The sequence below is a fragment of the Theropithecus gelada genome, chromosome 15 (genome assembly GCF_003255815.1).
Source record: "Theropithecus gelada isolate Dixy chromosome 15, Tgel_1.0, whole genome shotgun sequence".
In the NCBI taxonomy this organism is placed as follows: Eukaryota; Metazoa; Chordata; class Mammalia; order Primates; family Cercopithecidae; genus Theropithecus; species Theropithecus gelada.
Window position 1 is genome coordinate 35,293,651 of NC_037683.1, and position 26,527 is coordinate 35,320,177.

Genomic DNA, 26,527 nt, shown 5'->3' on the forward strand with positions numbered 1-26,527 from the left:
AAAAAAAGCTTAAACAGTAAAAAACAAATCTTAAAAATAGAAAAACACTTATAGAATAAGAATACAAAGAAAGAAAATACTTTTTTACAACTGTATAATGTGTTTGTGTTTAAGCTAAGTGTTACTACGAAAGCTTCAAAAAGTTTTTAAAAATTTAAAGTTTATCAAGTAAAAATATTAGTTAGGTAGAAGGAATAAGATCTAGTATTTGGTAGCATAATAGTACAATATAGTTAGCAATAATTTATTGTACGTTTCAAAATAACTAAAAGAGTGGAATCAGAATGTTCCTAATACAAAGAAATGATAAATGCTTGAAGTGATGGATATCCCAATTACCCTGACGTCATTACACATTGTATGTCTGGCTGAAAATATCACATGTACCCCATAAATATGTACAATTATGTATCCATAATACTTAAAAATAAAAAATTTTAAAAATAAGTAAAGGGAATGTTTTAAAAAAGAAACAAGTTACCGTAAGACAAGGTTAGTTTATTAATAAAGAAAAAAATTTTTCTATACATTTAGTGTTGCCTAAGTGTACAGTGTTTATAAAGTCTACAGTAGTGTATACTAATGTCCTAGGTCTTCACTTACCATTTGCTCAATGGCTCACAGAGAGCAACTTCCAGTCCTGCCACCTTCATTCTTGGTAAGTACCCTATACAGGTGTATCATTTTTTATCTTTCAGACCATATTTTTATCACACCTTTTCTGTTTAGATATATTTAGATACACAAATACCTACCACTATGTTACAACTGTCAATAGTATTCACTACAGTAACATGCTGTAAAGGTTTGTAGCCTAAGAGAAATGGGCTAAACCATATAGCCTAGGTGTGTAGTAGGCTATACCATCTAGGTTTGTGTAAGTACACTTGATAACATTCACACAATGATGAAATGACACATTTCTTAGAACATATCTCCATTGTTAAGCAACACATGACTATATACATAAGCACAAACCATCATATGAACCAGTGATCTATCTCACTTGACCCAGTTGTTGATAATTCATATAGTCACCTAGTATGTATTATCTACTATGTGCTAGGTGCTTGGGACACAAGAGCATTCAAAAGAGACAAAAATCTCTGTCCCTGGCATTTTATATTCTTTGAAAGGTGGGGAGAGGAGCCAAGGGGAGGGGAGAATAAATATAATGATTAAGTAAATTATATAACACGTTAGAAGGTGATAAATGTAGAAAAAAGTAAAATAGAAGGCGGTGTTGCAATTTTAAGCAGGGTAGTCTTCACTGAGAAGGAAGCATTGAGAAAATACTTTGAGCAAAGTAGATAAGGGAGTTAGCCATCTAAGAAAAATCATTCTAGGTAGTGATAAAAGCTAGTGCTAAACCAGACCACACTTGACTTGCTCAAGCATGGAGTAAAGCGAGCAAGGGAGATAATACCAAGAGATGAAATCAAAGCAAACTGGAAAGGAGGAAAGGCACATTTGGAGGGCCTTATAGGCCATTTGGAGGAGTCAATGCAAGGTTTCTGAACAAAGTAGAAACATAATTTCATTTTGGTTATAAAAGCCCAAAAAAATGTTTTATGGAAGGTGCTTCAAGGCATATAATCAAAATGAGAAAAATCTCCCCTGAATATCAAGAATATCTTATTTATAACTTATCATTAATCAAAGCCTCCTTTGTTCTATTTCTAAACTATTTCATTCAAATTTAAAGGGGTATTTTCCAAGTTAAATATCCTGAAATTTGTTAGTTCACACAAATGTACTTCATCACTCATACTGCCTTTAGACCTTCTTTTTTTTTTTTTTTTTTTTTTTTGAGACAGAGTCTTGCTCTGTCACCCAGGCTGGAATACAGTGGTATGATCTCGGCTCACTGCAACCTCCACCTCCCAGGTTCAAGTGATTCTCATGCCTCAGCCTCCTGAGTAGCTGGGATTATAGGTATATGCCATCATGCCCAGTAAGTTTTTGTATTTTTAGTAGAGACGGGGTTTCACCATGTTGCCCAGGTTGGTATCAAACTCCTGAGCTCAGGCGATCTGCCTGCCTCGGCGTCCCAAAGTGCTAGGATTACAGGCATGTGCCACTGTGCCCAGCCCTCAACCTTCATTTTTAATTCATTATAATCTATTTTTAATCCAATTTAAATTAGAAAACGAGCTTATTTTTACATGAAGTCTTTCCTCACCTTGCTTCTTATAGCCACCATTCTCTAAGTCTTTTCCTTCTTGAATTATGGGAACAGTAACTATATTTCTCTACTTCATTTTTAGGTACATCAGAAACATATCTGTGACTTATTTAAGACTGAGTCTGGGCCAGGCGCAGTGGCTCAAGCCTACAATCCCAGCACTTTGGGAGGTCAAGGTGGGTGGATCACCTGAGGGCAGGAGTTTGAGGTCAGCCTGGCCAACATGGTGAAACCCCATCTCTACTAAAAATACAAAAATTAGCTGGGCGTAGTGGGGCACGCCCGTAATCCCAGCTACTTAGGAGGCTGAGGCAGGAGAACTGCTTGAACCTGGGTGGTGGAGGTTGCAGTGAGCCAAGACCATGCCATTGCACTCTGGCCTAGCATGTGAAACTCCGACTCAAAAAACAAAAAAGACTGAGTCCAGCCTGGCACAGTGGCTCATGCCTGTAATCCCTGACCCTTGGGAGGCCAAGGAAGGAAGATCACTTGAGGCAAAAGTTAAGACCAGCCTAGGCAACATAGCAAGACCCCATCTCTACAAAAATAAAAATAATGGCTGGGTATGGTGCTTCACATCTGTAATCCCAGCACTTTTGGAGGCCAAGGTACAAGGATCGTTTGAGCCCAGGAATTCAAGAGCAGCCAAGGCAACATAGTGAGATGAGACCCTGTATCCACAGAAATTTTAAAAAGTAGCAAGGCATGGTGGCAGATGCCTGTAGTCCCAACTTCTCAGGAGGCTGAGATGGAAGGATCACTTGAACCTAAGAGATCAAGACTGCAGTGATATACCACTGCACTCCAGCCTGGGTGACAAAATAAGACCCTGTCTCAAAAAAAAAAAAAAATACAAATACAAAAATTAGCCAGGCATGATAGCACACACCTGTAGTCCCAACTAGTAATACTTGGGAGGCTGAAGTGGGAGGATTGTTGGAGCCTAAGAGGTCTAGGCTGCAGTCAGCTATGACTACACGATTGCACTCCAGCCTGAACAACAGAAAGAGAATCTGTCTCTTTAAAAAATTAATAAATAAGACTAAGTCAGTGTCTTCAGAGAACAGATTATCTTAAATAGATGCAAAAGGCAGTCTGTATCACACAATGGGTTATTTCTATAATCTTTCTCTTATTTTTATCTGTAATTAAGCCCAACTGACATTTTTTAAAGCCACTCAAAGGGCTTTATAACGTATTGATTTGATCCCACAAACTTGACATTTTACTATCAGAACTATGTATATAGCCTGAAATCTGGATGATGTCATAGTCATTAATGAAAATGCCAAGAGCCTATCACCTATTCATTTCCATCCAGAGAAGTCTATTCCTACATAGCTTTCACTTCATAAATATATACTCTTCCCACAATTCTACAATTATCTAGAGGTTTTTGTTTGGTTTTGTTTTCTAAAGAGAGAAACCCACAGAGAAGGAAAACATATATTTTAAACTACATTTGAGAAAGCAGACTTTTTAAAAGAATAAAATTTGCTAGTTCTCTTCCCATTATCATTACTATTTATGTTTTCAGCTATATTCCACCCACATTTAAAGTCCCTAAAATGTTCTTAAAAAGAAATTTGGTGGCCGGGCGCGGTGGCTCACGCCTGTAAACCCAGCACTTTGGGAGGCTGAGACGGGCCGATCACGAGGTCAGGAAATTGAGACCACCCTGGCTAACACGGTGAAATCCCTTCTCTACTGAAAATACAAAAAAATTAGCCGGGTGCGGTGGTGGGCGCCTGTAGTCCCAGCTATTCCGGAGGCTGAGGCAGAAGAATGGCGTGAACCCCGGAGGCGGAGCTTGCAGTGAGTGGAAATCGCGCCACTAAACTCCAGCCTGGGCGACAGAGCGAGACTCCGTCTCAAAAAAATAAAAAATAAAAAAAAGAAATTTGGTAAGATCTAAGGATAAACATCTAGGTCTCAGTATAATTTATACCAACTTACTATGACATCTTCAGCCATTCATCACCTTCTGGTTTCCAATCTCCTTTTACCAACCTCTCAAAATTCGTTATAATGATACCACCTGCACCTAAAAATATGAAAATAAAACAAAAACATTTAGCCAGATTTTCTTGAAAAACATATTTAAAGGGAGCCATAATTCTATCACCTGATAAAAAAATTCCAAGAGGATTCCCAAAATATAATTCTTGGGAAGAAGAAAAAAGTTGCCTTGTATATTTAGGGTACCAAAACAACTGCAATTCTTCTCTTTCACCAGCATGGCAAGTGTCTATTGTACTGTAATTAAGGTTAAAACTGGGGCCTTGGGCACAAAGATATGGTTAGAGGTTTGTTTCCGAACTGAAAAATAAAATCCTCTGCTTTATACATTTCCTTTCCTGATATGACCAGTTTTAGGTGCAGTATATTGTAAAAAGAAGTTAGAGAGATGTGTTCAATTCCTACATACAAAACAAAAAGGCAAATGATGCAAAGTTCAGTGATCATGAACCCATAGTCAATCATATTTACTATTTCTAGTAATTCTGAACGAAAAAAACACAGAAAAGACAGAGTAGTATTTTTTGTTCACATGTACCACATAATTTCTTATGTAAACTTATTTTATTTACAGTGGCACTATACTTTAATTAACTATAAATCTTTCTGGTTCTGGGGATCTTAATCAAACCAATCATAAAAATTTTCTATCATAAGACGATCTCAAAATAATGGCTTATGACTAGTACTAGTTTTGAATTAACTTTACTAGCCAACAGAAACAAGGCTTTTACCTTCCAAAAAGTGTCTGTTATTAAAGTATGTGATCCATTAATATAACTAGAGAACTGTTCAGTAATGGTATTAATAATACACCAATAAGAGAATATTTATGAACACATATTGTTAATATTACCTCGGGCCCATCCAATAGCTATCATGACGATCCAGCCATTTTTGTAATAGCTATTAGCATGTGTGACTCCACCTACTATTTTCCAAGTTCTGGTCACTTCCTTCATTCCTGAAGCCAGCAGTTGAACAGGTAGATATGAATAGCCCTGGCAAACTAGGTCATACGGGCAAAAAAATGTAATATACCTGAAAATAAAATGTACACATTTTAATATATGAATGGAATCAGAAGAACAGAAATTAAAATCCAACCTAACAGCAGTAACAATTTGGCAAAACACAACAAATGAAATTTTCCATATAAACATTTAACTTGATTTCAATAAAAGCACAACTTGGGTAGGGAGTCAATATTTTAAATCACATGAAACATATGTCATCTGCCAAAAAGTCATGATCAGAGGAGAATGTAAATTGTGGACTTCTGAATACTTTATAGATAATATGAAATATTTAGTGAGTTCTTAATTTGTGCCTATATTGTTCTAGAAGCTAAGTGCTGAATCCAGTAACAAAACAAATGCATAATCATTTCCAGGGGTAGGGACTCCTACACAGTGTCTTTGTCCTCTGGGAAAATGAATTAGAGAAAGGGCCCTTTGTTAACAGCAAGGGCTACATTTCAATCCCAACTAACATTCACCTGTGCCCCACTGCGCAGGACATAAACTACAATCTATACAAAGGTACATGACAGCTCACAAGAAGGCAGATTAATATTAAGGAAAAACACATTTCTACACAACTGAAAGAATATGAAGCTTGTTCTTTAATTTAGTTCACTAAGCTTAAGTTTTAACCAAATTAAATTGTGATGAAAAATAATTCAACCCATCTCTGGTAAATTATTTTTTTAAACTTCATTTGTTCTAAGCATCTGTTCAAATACTAGCAGTAAGATCTATCGGAAAACATACTGCTTTTTCTCGCCATTCTCCAAATACTCTGGCAGACAATTTTGTGCTTAAAGTAGAACATATCTTCTTTCTAATGGGATGAATAAAAGACATGGCATGAAAGAATATCATATCTCTTTTAAAAGAAGCTATTAATCCTATTGTAATTCATGATTTATAAAGTCAGAATTCTTCAATGTTCATGAAATATGAAATGCTTGCCAAAATACTGCTTCAGCGACTAAATAAAAAGATACAATAGTCTGTTTAGCCTAAAGCACCCTTTCTTCTTTATCTCCACTTACCAATTCCTTCCTATTCTTCAAGGTGCCACTCAAATATTACCATAGTCATTGACTTTGGGATTCTTGTTTTATTTCATCATCTCAGCTGAGATCACATTCTGATGGCTCTGTAAAACTAAACCAATTGGTTCCTATGCCTAAAAATAGCTCTTTATACATTTTTCTTTATAGTATAAAATAAAGGCTATAATGCTCATAATGAACTATAATAGTTCTCAGATGACAGGAATCATTCATGTTACCCTCTAACCTAAAACTCAGCATGACGAAAAGTAGCCCTGAATTAAATCATTTATTAGCAATCAATCTAGAGACAAAATACAAAATATAGCAAATCAAAGCATTAGTTCATAATTAAAAAGTTTGAGAAAAAAGAATAAACTATCTGAGAGTAGTAAAAAGATTTCTGAAAACCATTTGTATGGCTTTAAAATTTTACATGTTCATATAAGAATTTTAAAAACAACCAGTATGATTTAAAATTTTTACACATTCATAGAATATTTGAAAGTCTCTGCATACTTCTCTCTTTGAATATAGAACTAACTTCTAAGAAGTTGGTTAGGTAATGGGGGAAAGTATACACATTTAATTTTTAAATGTATTTTTAATAAAACAAAAATATTTTTGTATCTATTACAGATTACATTAAGGGGAATTTGTTTTCACCTTAGCAGTAATTAGCACCCAAAAGTAAAGTATTCAAAAAAAACAACCAAAAGAATATTACAAATGACCCATTTTCATTCCTTTACACTAAGCCTGACTTTAACATGAGTTAAAAACTTATACTATTACAATAGCAATCTTGGACTTTTATATTCAACTATGAGACATCATAGTATAACACAAAAAAATTTGCAATTATTGCAACTCTTCATTTAATCAGACCTTTCTAAAGCACAACTACAATAAGCTAACATTTTAAATAAAAAAACTATTTTCATTTGAGAGTTAAGTAGCCACAGGGCAAAAGAACAATTGTTTATTGTGCTCAGTAGACTTACAAGTAAACATATCAGACTAATGGCACCCTCAACAACCATTCCTGCTCTCTAACAAATTAGCTTTTTAAAATTCTTTTAATAGATCCCTCAACCACCACTTATTAGGTAATAACCTTGTAACCCCTTCTGTAAACATAATTTCACCTTTAACTAAAATTATCACATCTAAGGTAACTTTAACTTGTAAAGTGCCTAAAGAAAACGCATCGGAAAAAGAGAGAAGAAGTGGAATGAGAAAACAATGGACTTATCATACATTTAACTTGTAGAGGTTAAGTTAATGGAGAGAAAAAAGTAACGAAAACATAAAAGTCTCAAACGGGATACAAACAAGATCCTAGACCACTAACAAATGAAATCTCAACCAGTTTAAGAAAAAATGAGAGTAGAATTTAGGTTAATACAAAAAGTTAGGCAGAGAGAAGCTTCCCAGGCTTAGTCACTGAGAACTCTGTTTTCACTCTACTATCAATTCCACTCCTCTATGGAAGACAATATCATTTAACTAAGACAAAACACAATGATAAATTAAATACAGTTCATGTTAGTCCAATATGACAGCTTTGTTCTTGCTCTTATCACCCCAACAAATTGCCAATTTTTTGTACATGCTTTGAAAAATATAGACAGAATGACACCCATAAAATGATACCTTTTTGTTGTATTTTTCCTCATCTAAATGTAGTCTCGGTTACACAAATGTGCCATATGTAAGTAATTGATACTTGCAGTTTTAAGAAAAATGTACTAGGAAACAAAAATAAACATACTAAAAAATTATAAAATATTTATTTCCCCCAGAAACTGCTTTTCAAAACAAATAAAACCTATGAAAGTGTACACTGTCTTCCAAACAATACTATGACATACCAAGTTATTGTTTCTCTTTGCCAGTAGATGGTGCTGATTTCCAGATGTATACACTATGAGCTACTGTACTAAAGATTACCTTGCTTGCTTGTTTAAAAACATTTCTAACATCATTTTATCTCTCAAATTAAAATCAAATGGGCCAGGCACGGTGGCTCACACCTGTAATCTCAGCAGTTTGGGAGGCCAAGGCAGCCGGATCATAAGGTCAGGAGTTCAAGATCAGCCTGACAAAACATAGAGAAACCCATCTCTACTAAAAAATACAAAAATTAGTCAGCATGGCAGCGGGTGCCTATAATCCCAGCTACTTGGGAGGCTGAGGCAAGAGAATCACTTGAACTCAGGAGGCAGAGGTTGCAGTGAGCCGAGATCGTGCCATTGCACTCCAGCCTGGACAACAAGAGCAAGACCCGTCTCAAAAAAACAACACCTCAAATGAAGCAAAGATTACAAATTTGTTCTAAATATGAAAACTTTATAAAAGAAAATAGTAAAATACACTATGTCTTTAAGCCATAAATTTTTTATATTTAAGGATCTCTGAAGACAAAGATAACATTCCTGTTTCCAGAGCACAAAACAATATACTGTGTAAGTAAAGATTAAAGGACTAGATACCCCAGATTGGAATCCCAGCTTCAACTACTCAGTAACTGTGACACCTCAGGCAAGTTAGTAACCCCTCCATGTCTCAATCACATGCTTTTTAACATGTAATTGAATAAAATAATACCTATGTCACAGGGTTCTTGTCAGGTTTAAGTGAGATAATGTAAGTAAAACACTTAGAAAACTGAGACCCATTGTGCACATGTACCCTAGAACTTAAAGTATAATAATAATTTTAAAAAATGAAAAAAAAAGAAAACTGAGACACAGTAAATGCTGTGTAAGTACTTGCTATTATTGTTGTTTTGTAATGCCTAACAAAATACCTAGAACCAATAAAACTGCCATCAACAAAAGAATAAAATACAGCTATTAATATAATGGACTATATAGCAGGGGGAAGGTATGTTCTACAGCTACATACAAACACACAGATGAATCTTAGTAATATAATATTGAATACAAATCTTAGCCTTTTTATGTAGTTTTAGCATGTTTATATCCATAAACAATATAGTTGTTTAAAGTTTTATAAATAGAATCATATGTATTTTTCTGTTTAAGTTCTATTCCTGAGATTTATTCTTATTGTGTGTGGTTATAATTACTAATTTTCACCAGTATTTACCGTAACAGAATTAATGTGCCATAATTTATCGATTCATTTCTCTGCTGACAGAGTTGTTCCTAGTTTTCCCTATTATAAACAGTGTTTCTAAAAACATTCTTGCATATATCTGTACATAAGCAACATTTTCTCTTGTTTTATGCTTAAGAGATTTATTTTAGGAAAGTGATTCTTAAACTCTATTGGATAATGCCATTATGTTAACATCCATATTTTTTCTTCTGTGGATGAGCATTTTTATTGCTTCTAGTTATTTCACTGGACATCACGAAGTTGAAGATAACCTCTGAAGGTGGAAGAAAAGAGATGGAATGGGAGGAGACCACAGAAGGGACATAAAAACTAATGGTAAGGGTTCTGAGAAGATGGTAGTGGCTGCATACATTTTGATCTCTTCAAATTCCCATAAAAACATACAGAGAAATAAGACAGGAAAACCAAAATCCCTTGCACAATAGTTGACTCTTGAACAACATGGGGGTTAGGGATGCCAACCCCTATGCAGTCAACAATCCACACATAACTTCTGACTCTCCAAAATCTGACTATTAATATCTTACTGTTGACCAGAAGCCTTACCAATAATACGAACAGGTGATTAACATATATTTTTTATATTATATGTATAACTTTTTCACTGTCACCTATCTGTCCCAGATGTATTCTTATAATTAAGCCACAGAAAATGTTATTAAGAAAATTTTAAGAGGTAATGTATTTATTATTCATTAAGTGGAAGCGGATCATCATAAAAGTCTCCATTCTTCTTCGTCTTCACAAAGAGTAGGCTGACGAGGAGGAGGGGTTGGTCTTGCTATCTCAGGGGTGGCAGAGGCAGAAGAAAACTGCATATAAATGGATCCACACAGTTCAAATTCATGTTGTTCAAGGGTCAACTGTACTTACAACAAAACTATGTAACAAGATATCCCCTCAAATCCCAAAATGCAAGTGGGTAGAGAAAAATCACCAACATCCACAACAGTGTACTACTTGGCAGAAAGAAGAAAGCAACAAGGTGGCAACTGATGAACTTAAGACCAAAATAATACCAAAACAGCTAATGGATATTCACTGGAAAGCAGAGCAGACTAATTTGGAAACACACACAAACACACACACACACAAATGCTACAACTGACAGGGGTTCTGGCATCTCTAATACCAGATAAGACAAAGAGCCCATGATAAGAAGTTCTGAAAGGGTTGGAACAATTTAGTCCCTCTGAGCTTCAAGCTTTTGAAACTGATCCACCAGGGCTCTCTTCTATAACAAGCCCCACACTGAGAAGAAACTGAGAAGAATCGAACCTGAGCTCCCCACAATGAGAAGAAACTGGGAAGAATCAAACCTGAGCAGAATAGAAGAAAGAAAAGGCCCAGACCAAGTCAAGGAAGGCAAGAGACCCAAGAAATATCAAAAAGCAGGTCCTCATCTTTTGAACACTACATAAAAACAAAAGCAGGAGCTCTGTGAAGTCAAAAAAATATTTCCACCACATTCTGCAAGTTTATGAAAGCCAATTTCATATAAAAATGACCAAAAGTATCAAGATCAAATCCTATACAAAGTTATTACAAGAAAAAAATAAGCAGAATAAATCCTTACAGACAATGTAAGCACTCAGGAAAATGTCCCCACAAAACAGATCAAAACTGTAAACTATTTCAAAACAAGCTAAAGACATTAAGAAAGTCATGTAAGACATAAAAGAACACACATAAGAATAAGCAAAACTGAGAACCAAAGATTCAACACCCAGGAGAAAAAAAGAGATAAAAGAAAAAAAAATCACTTTCAAAATAAAAAACAAACCAGAAAACAAAAAGAGAAATAAACATAACAGACAGTGTCTTCAAAGAAACAGCAGGTGAAAAGAGAAAAGAGAAAAACAGATGAAAAGCAGGTTAATTTTTTTAGAAATACAGATTTTTTAAAAATCCTTGAAGAAAGGCAAAGAAGAGCCAATATACCAATAATAAGAGTTTGTAACCAATGCAAAGGAAGAATACAAACACTAGTATTACTTTCTCAATTAAAAAAAAAGTGTAGGTACCAAAAAGAACACACCATGTACAAGTGAATACTGTTGCACAACAACCAACACCAAGATATTTTATTTAAATGACTGGACTTTAATGAAAAAATAAATCTTTAGGGATCTAGAAAAAAAAAGATCTTAAAAGAGAAAGAAAATTAAAAGATCACCAGACTTTCACAGCAGTGCTTTAAGCCAGAAGAAAATGGAGTAATATATATTTAAAATGACAGTGTAAAATAGTACATTTATTGTTAAAATGGGAGAATGAATAGAATATATGCAATAATAATTTCTGTAATCATTTCCTTGGTAGTCTTTGAACATTACTCTAAGACTACTGTGTGCATAATACAGAAAAAAATCAGTAATGTTAGAATATATTAATTGAATCACATCCTATGTCCTTAAGAATCCAAATTCTTAGGGTACAAGAAAGGAGACATATATGTAATAGGGAAAAAATAAATAAAAGCTATATGGTCCTGAATTTGAATTAGAAATATGAATATGAACTCATGAGTTATTTTATCTTCATTTTTCCTAGCTCTGTTCACTAAAAAGGCGGAGACATAATGATCAACCCAGTAACAATGAACAGATGAAGTCTCTAGCACTCGAGTCGTGGTCTTGAAATGCCATTGTTCACCAAAAGAAACCAGAACATCTTAGAGAAACAAGTGATTCCAGAAGAAAAGCACAAGATGAATCTTACAACACCAGGTAGAAAGTAAGCTAATTCAAAATCTGTCTCAGGAGTCAACCTAAAGAGGCTTCCACTGGCTGAAGATGGGATAATTTGAGCTTCAATATGAAAATAACTGAAATTTTATTGAAACCAATGAAATACGGTTAGTCCATGGGCTCGTAATTATTTTCTTTAAGCTAGTATCTTTAGAGGATGACAGATCTAGTTCATTACACTGAAAATTGGTAAATGAAGGGAAAGAAGCAAGCATTACCTTTCCAGTATGAACTGTATAGCTGGTTTCCAAATAGATGATAAATAGGAAGTATCTATTTGTATTTTGGGATCTTTGGGATATCACTTTTCTGGGCAGAAACCTCTGTGGCTGGTGGCACCCTTGACCAAGCTCTTGTCCTGCATCCAGGAAGAATGAAGTACGCAGACAAGTGGAGGGTGAGCAAGACAAAGAGAACCTTTGTTTAGTGTTAGAGCAGCTCAGAGAAGACCCACAGTGGGTAGCTCCTCTTTGTAGGCAGGTCATCCTGTTGAGTGTGTAGCTCTCAGCAGAGAGGAGGGTGGGTGGCTCCTCTCTGCAAGCAGGTCCTCCCATTGTCTCTGCAGCTCTTAGCAGGGAGGAGGCTCCTCTCTGTGGTTTGTAGGCAGGTCATCCCATCAAGTGCTTGGCTCTCAACAGAGAGGGTAGCTCCTCTCTGCAGCTGGTCATCCCCACATCTGCAGCTCTCAGCAAAGAGGAGGCCCTGCAGAGAGGGTGGGGCTACTGCCTACTCCTGGCTCCCAAGAGCACAGGGGTGCCTGGGTTGCAGCCATGACTTGGGCAGCTACACTCGCACCTGGGGAGCTCCAGCCCCACCAACTTGGAAGGGGCAGGGCTCCCACATGTCCCCAGCTCCCTCTGCTCCATGGGGCATGGCACTGGGCTGAGTCTCCTCACTGTCTAGGGTGGGTGCTCCAGGTCCTCACTGGGCCTGGGCTGGCATCCGGGGCAGGGGTAACATTGCCGTGCAAGCTCTCTTTGTGGCCCCAAAGCTCAGGGGCGACCTGAAGCTCCCCCTCGGCCCATGCAGGAACCAGCCTGGCCCAGTCCCATCATGGAGGCCCCAAGGGTGGCTGGTGGGCTGTGGGGGATAGGGGGTTGTCCACCTTCTCCCTGTGCCCTCCCTGAAGCAGCTGGCATGATGGCAGCAGCCACACCAGATGGCCTGCGGCTATTATCATTTATAGTAATATTCCAACTAATAAATAAGAAGAAAAGATAAAACTAGACTATCTTCACTTTGCAATTCCTAATAGACACTACGTGTAAAAGGGTGCTAATGTCACAAAACAGGACCTCTTAGAAGTCTTGCTAAAGGAATCTAGCCTAATCTGATTTGGATTCTGCATCAATCTTCCAACTGTAAGGAAACACAAAGAACAGAAGAATACAATGATCTATACCATGATTATGCAATCAGCAAACTCTGGACTATGGAAAACTTTACGGATTGACTGGCTCTGGTTCTTCAACAGATAAAGTTTAAGGAAAAGAAAGAAATGAAGGCATAACTTTTTTTTTTTAATTAAGAAACATATGAAATTTTTAAATAGGCATGACTAAACTATAGTATCTAAGGATAAACATTGAGTTATAAAATTATTAAAATATTCAAAGAAGTGATTACCATAAAAGTCAAGATACTGGTATGTTATCATAATGGTTATCTAAAGTAGGAAGTGGGTCGGGCACAGTGGCTCACGCCTGTAATCCCAGCACCTTGGGAGGCCAATGCAGGCAGGTCACTTGAGCTCAGGAATTTGAGACCAGCATGGCCAACATGGTGAAACCTCAGCTGTACTAAAAATACAAAAATTAGTTGGGCATAGTGTCATGCACTTGTAGTCCCAGCTACTCAGGAGGCTGAGGCAGGAGAACTGCTTGAACCCAGGAGGCGGAGATTGCAGTGAGCCAAGAGCCACTCCACTCCGACCTGGGCGACAGAGCAAGACTCCACCTCCAAAAAAAAGACAGAGAAGGGGGTTATGATTGGAATGGGACACACAGAAAGGACTTCTAAGATAAGTGGAGATTGCAGTGAGCCAAGAGCCACTCCACTCCGACCTGGGCAACAGAGCAAGACTCCATCTCCAAAAAAAAGAGAGAGAAGGGGGTCTGCATTTATTCACTTGTACACCACATGTAGTTTACATCTTCCTTAACTACTCTCCTTCCCAGGTAAATTCCAATTATATTCGATATCCAGCTAAGCGGGCCCATCGCTTCTCACCTCTATCCTAGTCAGTATGTTCAGCAAATATTTATTGAGCGCTTACTGTGGGCAAAACATTGTACTGGATAATTGAGGAGAAAAATAGATAATTCCCTTATTCAGTAAATGTCTACTGAGCACAATCTAGTGAATCACTACAGTATGGCCTCATTGTTTTGTTTGAGGTGTATTATTCATAACAATATTTTATACCATTCATATCTTAATACAATTATAGAACCCAACATACTACCAAAGATAAGTAATTGTGTGGTTATATGCCATTTAAAAGTATCCAGTGTTTGATCCCATTATTACAAATAATGAAAAAATGATTTGTTTTAATCTGTAATAAACTGATTTATTGTGCAGTGACTGTAATATACTAGAGTTATATTAAATTGTTTACTCAGCCTCACCAAACACATACTAGGAAATAACCCCCAAAATAAGTATTTAACTTTGCATTAGATATAAAGGAGACTGGGTGTTATAATTAGATTATTTAAAGGCAGATAATTGTTATCCCAACTGATGTAGTATGTTCTGTAATTGAGAATATGTTCACCAAATTTTACTTTTTAGTGATTTATATGTACATTTTATAGGGGACATGTTCTATGTATAGTGAATAAAAAACTTTTATAGTAAAAAAAAAAAAATAGCCAATGTGGGAAACATAGTGTGAGACCTCATCTCAACAAATATAAAAATTTTAAAAATGAGCCAGGGGCCAGGCATGGTGGCTCACTCTCTGATGGGCTATTATTCCAGTACAGTTAAAACAACATTTAAAAAAAAAAAAATCAACAGATAACATGTTGGATAGCAATAATTCTAAGAGGAAAAATAAAGAAACATGATGTGATAGTCATGGAAGAGGAGGTGCTACTTTAGTCAGTGAAGGCCTCTCTGATAAAACAAAATATGACACTTCTGAGGAAAAAAGATTACAAAGAGAAGAAAGCAATTACAAAGGCACTGAGGTAGAAGAATACCTTACATTTGAACATTCAAGAAATTACAAAGCTCTAGCAAAGCTCATGTGACTAGAGAAAAGTGAGCAAGAATAGAGTTGTAAAACATTACATGAAAGAAAGTGAAAGAATATTTTGTAGGATTTTACAGGCCATGGTAAAAGTTTGGGATATTGTTCTTTTTTATTTTTTATACTTTAAGTTCTAGGGTACATGTGCACAACATGCAGGTTTGTTACATATGTATACATGTGCCATTTTGGCGTGCTACACCCATTAACTCGTCATTTACATTAGGTATATCTCCTAATGCTATCCCTCCCATCTCCCCCAACTCCACAACAGGCCCCAGTGTGTGATGTTCCCCTTCCTGTGTCCAAGTGTTCTCATTGTTCAATTCCCACCTATGAGTGAGAACGTGTGGTGTTTGGTTTTTTTGTCCTTGTGATCGTTCTTAATAAGATAAGAAATTACTGAGCACATAAGTGACATGTTCTAATTTAAGTTGTCCCTCAGTATCTGTGGGGGACTGGTTTCAGGATTCTCCCTCAAAATCTGTGAATGTGAGAGTCCCTATATAAAGTAGCAGAGTATTTGCACATAACCTACACACATCCTCCGCTATATTTGAAATCATCTCTAGATCATTTATAATACCTAATACAGTGTAAATACTATATAAATCATTGTTACACATTTTTTTATTTGCATTATTTTTATTGTTGCATTATTTTTTATTGGATTTTTTCCCAAATATTTCTGATCTGCAGCTGGTTGAATTCAAGCATGCAAAACCCATGGGTATAGAAGGCCAACTGTAATAATTTTGTCTGCTCTGTGAAGAATAAAGAATAGACTCAAAGGGATAATCAAAGGAGCAGCAAGACCACTTAGGAAGCTCCTGCAATCACCCAGAAGGTTAGTATTATAGGAACAGAAGTAGAAATAACAAAAAGTATCAAATTCTGGATATCTTCCTTTTTGTATAGTTGCAGCATCTATACACATCAAAAAATTCTTCCAAAATGCTAATTAATAACTTTGAAAAATATTGTTATAGAAATAAAAGTCTTTGGGAAAGTTTTTTAAAACACATAGCAACTGGAACACTACACTTTAAGAGACGGTTAAACAAATCTGTGAGAGGTAGTGGCTATAAAGTGGGAAGACTCTAAAGTTAAAAACTTCGTGTTTTGATTCTAGCTCAACCACTTACTAGACAAGAAAATTATAGCAGCATTCCCTATGCCTCAATTTTATCATTTGTCAAATGGAAATAATAATAGCTACCTTACGGTACTCCTGTGATTAAATATGACAATGAATATAAAGAGCTTAACTGACATATGGTAACAACTCAACACTGCCATAGGTTCCCAGGATTACTTTTTCCCATAGTTATTATTTGTAATATCCCATATTCATTTTAAAATTATCACAATAAAAATGAACTGTAAGTGTTCCCGTTATATATTTAATGATATGGCTTTTAATAGAAAACACAGTTTCTGCTTTATATATAAAAAAGCACTATAATTTGTATTATAGATTTTTTTAAACTTGATGGATCAATCCTCTTAAGGATAACAAATTTGGATGTGCAAGAATTCAAAGCAATTCCAGGTAACATTTTTTTCTTCACTTCAAAATTATAAAATTTAAAGATCTCATAAAATCAACAGAGTATGAGAAGAATAATATGAGCCATAATTGTTTGGACTTTTTGGTTAGTTTCAGTTGGCTACATACATGATTTTATCATGTTGGATATCTGCATGTATCAGTTAGGTTCACAAGATAAACTCTAGGGCCAAATACTTAATGCCCTTTCATATTGGAAATGCTTCTATTAAAGACACATAAGAGGCTGGGCATGGTGGCTCATGCCTGTAATCTCAGCACTTTGGGAGGCTGAGACGGGCAGATCACTTGAGGTCAGGAGTTTGAGAATAGCCTGGCCAACATGGTGAAACCCTGTCTCTACTAAAAATACAAAAATTAGCCAGACGTGGTGGTGCATGCCTGTAATCTCAGTCACTCGGGAGGCTGAGACAGGAGAATCACTTGAATCCAGGAGGTGGAGGTTGCAGTGAGCCTGTAATAAGGGTTAAAAACAAAACAAACAAACAAAAAAAACCAAGTTTTCCTCTGCTTAGCAGCTCACTTCAAGGACAGTTATAAGATAACACTGTCCAAAAAGCCAAGGCCAAAGGAATGGGCTCCAGACACCCCTACCCCCTCCAGAGCAAGGTTAAGAAAAAAAAAAAGAGAAAGACAAATTCCTTTACTGTTACTCCTTTCCCTTGCGTCTTAAGCATAACTGTGTTTTACAAATATCTGTATTTAGCCAGTTCTTGTTTTTCTTTTGACACAGCTACAAGGCCACCAGCTATGTAAGGCCACAAGTTATACACTATATGATTAACTACTTTTGTTTTGCTCTTATAAGCCCACTTATAAAAACCTCGCTCTGTTTTTGTTCAAGGCCTAGCTTTTTGGAAGTAAATCCACTGAGCCGGTGCATACCTCAAAATAAATATCCTCCTGTATTCACCCATTCTGGTCTCTCTAATCCTCTGCATCCCTCAACAAGCCAACAGTGCGCCACTGCACTTGCAGTCTTGCACATAGCAAGACTATGCTCAAAAAAAAAAAAAAAAAAAAAAAGTACATAAGACAATGGCAGACAATAATTGCTTCTGGGAGAAGATAAGGGGAAACGAAAAAGAAAGAGATATACTTTGCACTTAAAGACTTTGGCATGGCTGGGTGTGGTGGCTCACGCCTGTAATCCCAGCACTTTGGGAGGCCGAGGCAGGCAGATCACCTGAGGTCAGGAGTTCAAGACCAGCCTGGCCAACATGGTGAAACCCCGTCTCTACAAAAATACAAAAATTAGCTGGGCATAGGGGCGGGTACCTGTAATCCCAGCTACTCCAAAGGTTGAGGTGGAAGAATCACTTGAACCCAGGAGGTAGAGGCTGTAGTGAGCTGAGATCATACCACCGCACTTCAGCCTGGGCAACAGAGCGAGACTCTATCTCAAAAAAAGACAAAAAAACAAAACAAAACAAAACAAAAAAAACCTTTGGCATTATTTGGGTTCCTCCCTTGCAGATGCATTAACTTCTCAAGCACATAAAATATTGTTCAAAGAAAAAAAAATTCATTTTACTAACAATTTACAACACAATTGTTTAAATGTCACATAGGTCACCATAATGGCAGCTTACCAGATTGAAGATGCCAGTAATATGTTAGTGTTGTTTGCGAGAAACTTCAATGGAGGCTCTGCAAGCAGTAGACAGGATAAAATTCCTCCACCAAAGCAGTGGAGCATAGCAGTAAACCAGCTTGAAATAGGATTCTTCCATGCCAGTGCAGCTGCTCCTGAAATGGTACAGTAAAATATGGTCTGTGATCATTATATATTTATTAAACAAGCCCCAAAGTACAAGTTGCACTAAACAAATAAACTTCTTAAATTCATAATTTTCAACAACTATTATTCATAGTTGTACCAATCAAAATCATTAAAAACCATATCTTTTATTCTTTAAAGCAAGACTGGAAACATTTTGTTAATGGGTGATTTTTGGCACTTTGGCACCTTTAAAATATGCTGTTCTGTTTAGGCTGTCATTGCCAGTTTCCTAGTAATGGATTATTATAAATAATATTCTCACTTATTGTCTCCTTTCATCCCAAACCCTACAGTAAGTACTCCCAGACAGTATGTCAAAGTGATTAAATAAGAAAAATTTATAATCTTAAGTATATTAGAAAATAAAGAAGCTGAAATAAACAAACTAAGCTTTCAACATGACAGGTGAGAAACAGAGTAACAAAATAAACCTAAAGGTGAAAGGTTTCTTAGGAATATATATTTATACTACCTCAACATGAGTCTTAACTAATTACTTATTAATTGTAGAGGGAAATAATAACTTCTGAGTGGGGGAAACCTTGCAGACATCACTGTAAATAACATCAAATGACTGCTGATATGATGCACTGAGAACACATCATCACTTCTGTGGTATCTTTTTTTTTTTTTTTTTTTTTTTTAAGACAGAGTCTTGCTCTGTTCCCCAGGCTGGAGTGCAGTGGTACGATCTTGGCTCACCACAACCTCCACCTCCTGAGTTCAAGCAATTCTCCTGCCTCAGTCTCCCGTGTAGCTGGGACTACAGGTGCCTGCCACCATGCCCAGCTAATTTTTGTATTTTTGGTAGAGACGGGGTTTCACCATGTTGGCCAGGCTGGTCTCGAACTCCTGACCTCAAGATCCACCCACCTCAGCCTCCCAAAGTGCTGGAATTATAAGCATGAGCCACTGAGCCCGGTCACTTCTATGGTATTTCTAACAAAAATATACAACCTGAACTAATTGAATCAGACAAACCCAAACTGAGGGCTTCTGAGAAAACAAAAACAAAAAACAAACAACTGGCTTATATTTTTTAAATGTCAAAAACACCCAAAAAAAGGCCAATAAAACATTCTACATATGAACAATGTCTCTAACTCAAATTGTATTTATTTATTTACTTAATTACTTATTTATTTATTTTTGAGACAGGGTCTCGCTCTGTCGCCCAGGCTGGAGTGCAGTGGAGTGATCTCGGCTCACTGTAACCTCAGCATCCTGAATTCAAGCGAGTCTCGTGCCTCAGTCTCCCGAGTCGCTTGGATTACAGGCAGGTGCCACCATGTCAGGCTAATTTCTGTATTTTTAGTAGAGACAGGGTTCTGCCATGTTGGCCAGGCTGGTCTGGAACTCCTGGGCCTCAAGTGATTCACCCGCCTCAGCCTCCCAAAGTGCTGGGATTACAGGCGTGAGCCACCACACCTGGCTTCCAACGCAAATCATTTTATTTTTAATGTACTGGCATTTAGAAGAGAAAAAAAAAATTTCTCTGTCCTATATTAAGATGTTTGAAATACGCTATCAATAGAATGATTTTCCCCAAAATTCTTAGCAACATTTGTTACACTGAGACCTAAATCTAATTCCAAATATAAGATGTTTAAAATGCAAATAATTACATATGAACTTTAATATCAAAATACTTTCAGCCAGGCACGGTGGCTCACACCTGTAATCACAACACTTTGGTTTGGGAGGCCGAGCTGGCAGGATTGCTTGAGTCCAGGAGGTCAAGACCAGCTTGAGCAACATAGTAAGACCCCCCATCTCTACAAAATATAAAAAATTAGCCAGGCTTGATAGTACACACCTGTAGTCCCAGCTACTCAGGAGGCTAAAGTGGAAGAATCACTTGAGCCCAGGAGTTCCAGGCTGCAGTGAGGCATGACAGTGCCAATGCACTCAGCCTGGACACCAGAGTGAGACCCTGTATCGAAAATAAATAAATAAATAAATACCTTCATCATGAAATGAAAGCTACAAAGAAAAATAAAGTCATGCTCTACTTCCATAAATGCACTGAAAATCACATCTACAAAATAATCCCAAATTCTGGCAAAATGAATCATTAGACTATGCTTAAAACAGTTTTATGAACTTACAGTTATAACAAAACTTAGAAATATATTTTGTTAATGCACTACATACATGACTTCTTTATTTTGTTGTACTCAGTCTATTTTAGTTCTAGAGTGTGTCCCTGTTTTTAAGAACTAGTTGCATTGTAGTTATTTTCAAAACAGTTGACATTCAACTTGCTAGGGGCTGACATAACTTCTAGAAAGAAGCATGGGAATGTTCTAGCCTTCTCAAAGCTTCAACTCTACATATTAAGTATTTTTAAATTGCATATTAGTTTACTTTTGATTTAGTCTTTCCCCTTTATAGATTTATCTTCTTTTTAAAAAGAGAGAAAAATGAACAACCCATATGCCTCAAGTATGCTTTTTCATCAAAATTATTTAAAAATAATCACATAGGCAACAGAGGCTTACAGATTATCTATGACACAATTCAAGGAGTTTTAGATCAAGCTGGGGGGATGTTTTTGGTTTTTACATTTTTTAAATTTTTTCAGGGACAGGGTCTCACTATGTTGGCCAGGCTGGTCTCGAACTCCCGGCCTCAAGTGATCTTCCTGCCTCAGCTCCCAAAGTGCTGGGATTATAGTGTGAGCCACTGTGCCCAGCCTTAGATCAAGTTTGAATCATAATGGACCAGGTAGATCCACATACTCACCTTGTAGTTATTCCCCAGTTCCTTAATGAGTAATTAGAACCGACATACTTGGCAACTGATTCAATGCCCATATAGATTCTTTGATTTAAGGCATAAGGATCAATACGGTAGAATGGATCACATAGAAGCCCCTAGAGATTCCTCTCCTCACCAACAAAGTAACCAAAAACAATACCACAAAAATTGGTGCCAAAACCAAAGATGAAAAGGTGGCTATCACATTCCACTAACTTAACTGTTTGATCTAAATATAAGACAGATGGATCTTGGAGAATAGCTAGGAATTATAAACACAGAAAGGTCATGACTGTAATTGCAGCTAGTATTCAAGATGTAGTATTTTTACGGGGTCAAATCAACACAATTCTTACAACTTGGAAGCAAATGCTTTTTTCTTCCTATTAATTTGCAAAAAATCCCAGAAGCACTTTGTGCTTTGTTCAACCATTACAGTCTTGCTTCAGGTCTATGTTAACACTCTTGCTCTCTAAAATAGTCCAGAGATTTTGATCACATTGAGAGATCACACATTACACTGATCTGCACTGATGAGATTATACTGGCTGGGTCTGATGAGTGGCAAGTAGCAAGCACTTTAGTTATCTTAATAAGATATATGCAAACCAGAAAGTAGGAAGTTCAAACCCTGCTCCTGGGTTTCTGTTCAGTCCGGAGATAGAAAACACTATTATTTAAATAGAACTCAGTAGGTATAAAATTGTTCACTAGGTTATTGAAAAGGCAAAAAGTAAATACTATGTTATCACAGAGTTCAGTTCCAGAAAGCAGTTACTACTCTGGGGGAGCAAAAAATAGACTGAAATTATTAAAATTTAGAAACTTGGTAGAAGAACTCTTTAGAGCCCAAACTGAGACCCCTCTGGAGGAAACACTGCTCAGGTGGTGTTCTAGACAGCTCATTTATTACACAAATAAAATACTGAGTTTAAGTTCTTATCCCAAGCTACCTAGCCCATTACTGATACACTCTAAACTAGATGCAGGTCTCCTGACTTTATGAGCTCTTTCTACTACAACATACTCCCTGATTAATATTTTTTGACAGGTCACCCAAATATTCTAACTTTTCTTTCACTTAAAAAATATTAAATAAATTTAAGCAAAATTCTTTAAACTCACAGAAGTAAATTATGAACTGTCATTTCTGAAACATACTGGAGTCAAACCTGGCTTTCTTTTTTCTTTTTTCTTTTTTTTTTTTTAAGATAGGGTCTAGTTCTGTCACCCAGGCTGGAGTGCAGTGGCATGATCTTGGCTCACTGCAAACCTCCACCTCCAAGTTCAAGCAATTCTTGTGCCTCAGCCTCCTGAGTAGCTGGGATTACAGGCGCGTGCCACCACGCCCTGTCAATTTTTGTATTTTTAGTAGAGGCAGGGTTTCACCATGTTGGCCAGGCTGGTCTCGAACTCCTGGACTCAAGAGATCCACCCGCCACAGCCTCCCAAAGTGCTGGGATTACAGACATGAACCCCTGCACATGGCCTTTGGTGCTTCAAATCATGTAACAAAGGGGCAAAGCTTTGGGGAGGGTCATAAATGTTCTCTATTTATCTGCATATTGATTGTGGGTGTGTTTGAAAATCCACTGAGCTGGACATTGATAACTTTTGCACTTTTCCCTGTTTTTACATGGAGATTCATAAAGACATTGCAAAACTGGGCTGCCACCACTGCTGCCACCTTTCCAGGATGCCCAGAACTGATAAATTCTAGACCTATAAACTTGCATCTCCCACAAATTAGAGGAAAGGAACAATGACAAACTTTATTCCAGGATTTAATTCATAGAAATGACAGAAATCATTGGAGAAAATAACCATGTCAAATGATACCTTATTGAGAAATTGCTAATTATTGAAACCAAGAATATTAAATGGGTATGCAAAGGTAAGGCACAGAATAGTAAGAAATTTTGGAATTAACCAGATCTGGAGTCAAGAACTAGCTCCATAACTATAAACTATACGACTTAAGGAAGGTTATTTTATCCCTTTAAACTACTCCTCATCTATAAAATGAGTTAAATAATACCTACCTTACAGGAATGCATGAGGAATAGAATATACTGAAATGTTCTCCCAGTATCTAAAATCAATCATGCCTACTATTACTGTGTAGAAGGCGCGGTGGCTCACGTCTGTAATCCCAGCACTTTGGGAGGCTGAGGCGGACAGATCACAAGGTCAGGAGATCCAGACCACGGTGAAACCCAGTCTCTACTAAAATACAAAAAATTAGCCGGGCGCGGTGGCGGGCGCCTGTAGTCCCAGCTACTCAGGAGGCGCCTGTAGTCCCAGCTACTCATTCCCAGCTACGCAGGAGAATGGCGTGAACCCGGGAGGCGGAGCTTGCAGTGAGCCGAGATCGCGCCACTGCACTCCAGCCTGGGCGACAGAGCGAGACTGCGTCTCAAAAAAAAAAAAAAAGAAAAGAAAAGGTAGTGCAACCTTATGTGACACTATCAAAAATAAAGAAAAAGCACCAATAAGTCTCTTTAGCGCTATAACAGCATCTTTCATTGTGGTATCCTCAACATCTAATACAATGCCCAATACAGAGTTTCAATGAATATTTGCTAAAATTAATTACGCATGATTTGAGAGAGGCTAGCAGAATAGTCACATCAGAATTTAGAGTAAAACAATACATTTTGTGTGTAATAGAAATTACTGTAGTCAGGAAGTCTTATACAAAACGGTGGTTTGATGTGAATGTTGGATTGAAAATGTATTTATTTTAATGAAGACTTAAGAGACATTTAAAATGTAAGATAAGATAGATTAAAATTAATGATGTAAACTTCCCATTAAAATGGTTTCTCACTAGCAACCACCAAAACAGCATATTCCAACTTCCTAATAAAATGCCCAGGAGACGGAGAAAAGAAAAAACAGCACCAAGATGGCCGAATAGGAATAGCTCCAGCCTCCAGCTCCCAGTGTGAGTGACACAGAAGAAGGGTGATTTCTGCATTTCCAACTGAGGTACCAGGTTCATCTCACTGGGGCGTGTTGGACTGTGGAGGCAGGACAGTGGGCGCAGCCCAATAAGTGAGAGCCAAAGCAGGGCGAGGCATCGCCTCACCAGGGAAGCACAAGGGGGAAGGGAATTCCCTTCCCTAGCCAAGGGAAACTGTGACACACAACACCTGGAAAATCGGGTCGCTCCCACCCTAATACTACGCTCTACCAAGGGTCTCAGCAAAGGGCACACCAGGAGATTATATCCTACACCTGGCTCGGAGGGTCCGGTGCCCACGGAGCCTCTCTCATTGCTAGCACAGCAGTCTGAGATCTAACTGCAAGGTGGCAGCGAGGCTGGGGAAGGGGCGCCCGCCATTAGTGAGGCTTAAGTAGGTAAACAAAGCCTCCAGGAAGCTGGAACTGGGTGGGGCCCACCAAAGCTCAAGGAGGCTGGCCTGCCTCTGTAGACTCCACCTCTGGGGACAGGGCATTGCCAAACAAAAGGCAATAGAAACCTCTGCAATTGTAAATGTCCCTGACAGCTTTGAAGAGAGTAGCGGTTTTCCCAGCACGAAGTTTGAGATCTGAGAACGGATAGATTGTTGAGTCTCAGGACTCAAGTGGGTCCCTGACCGCTGAGTGGCCTAACTGGGAGACATCCCCCACTAGTGGCAAACTCACACCTCACACCTCACACCTCACATGGCCGGGTACACCTCTGAGATGAAGCTTCCAGAGGACCAATCAGACAGCAACATTTGCTGTTCAGCAATATTCACTCTTCTGCAGCCTCCACTGCTGATACCCAGGCAAACAGGGTCTGGAGTGGACCTGGAGCAAACTCCAACAGACCTGCAGCTGAGGGTCCTGACTGTTAGAAGGAAAACTAACAGAAAGGACATCCACACCAAAACCCCATCTGTATGTCACAATCATCAAAGACCAAAGGTACATAAAACCACAAAGATGGGGAAAAAGCAGCACAGAAAAGCTGGAAATTCTAAAAATCGCAGCACGTCTCCCCCTCCAAAGGAACACAGCTCCTCGCCAGCAGTGGAACAAAGCTGGACAGAGAATGACCTTGACGAGTTGAGAGAAGAAGACTTCAAACGATCAAACTTCTCCGAGCTAAAGGAGGAATTATGAATCCAGCGCAAAGAAACTACAAACCTTGAAAAAAGATTTGACGAATGGCTAACTAGAATAACCAATGCAGAGAAGTCCATAAACGAACTGATAGAGATGAAAACCATGACATGAGAACTAAGTGACAAATGCACAAGCTTCAGTAACCGAATCGATCAACTGGAAGAAAGGGTATCAGTGATTGAAGATCAAATGAATGAAATGAAATGAGAAGAGAAGTTTAGAGAAAAAAGAGTAAAAATAAATGAACAAAGCCTCCAAGAAATATGGGACTATGTGAAAAGACCAAATCTACATCTGATTGGTGTACCTGAAAGTGGCGGGGAGAATGGAACCAAGTTGGAAAACACTCTGCAGGATATCATCCAGGAGAATTTTCCCAACCTAGCAAGGCAGGCCAACATTCAAATTCAGGAAACACAGCGAACGCCACAAAGATACTCCTGGAGAAGAGCAACTCCAAGGCACATAATTGTCAGATTCACCAAAGTTAAAATGAAGCAAAAAATGTTAAGGGCAGCCAGAGAGAAAGGTCGGGTTACCCACAAAGGGAAGCCCATCAGACTAACAGCGGATCTCTCAGCAGAAACTCTACAAGCCAAAAGAGAGTACGGGCCAATATTCAACATTCTTAAGAATTTTCAACCCAGAATTTCATATCCAGCCAAACTAAGTTTCGTGAGTGAAGGAGAAATAAAATCCTTTGCAGAGAAGCAAATGCTTAGAGATTTTGTCACCACCTGGCCTGCCCTACAAGAGCTCCTGAAGGAAGCACTAAACATGGAAAGGAACAACCCGTACCAGCCACTGCAAAAACATGCCAAAATGTAAAGACCATCGATGCTAGGAAGAAACTGCATCAACTAACGAGCAAAATAA

At 37.7% G+C, this 26,527-nt stretch overlaps 1 protein-coding gene across 1 annotated transcript in view; it reads right to left on the reverse strand.

The window, feature by feature from the left end:
- TMEM38B (transmembrane protein 38B) overlaps positions 1-26,527 on the reverse strand; it is a 77,718-nt gene that overhangs the window by 41,855 nt on the left and 9,336 nt on the right. Inside the window, exons 2-4 of the mRNA XM_025360591.1 lie at positions 18,582-18,738; positions 5,061-5,245; positions 4,142-4,229 (exon numbers count right to left, since the gene is read on the reverse strand). Of these exons, the coding sequence (XP_025216376.1) occupies positions 4,142-4,229; positions 5,061-5,245; positions 18,582-18,738 (430 nt within the window). The remainder of the gene's footprint in view (positions 1-4,141; positions 4,230-5,060; positions 5,246-18,581; positions 18,739-26,527) is intronic.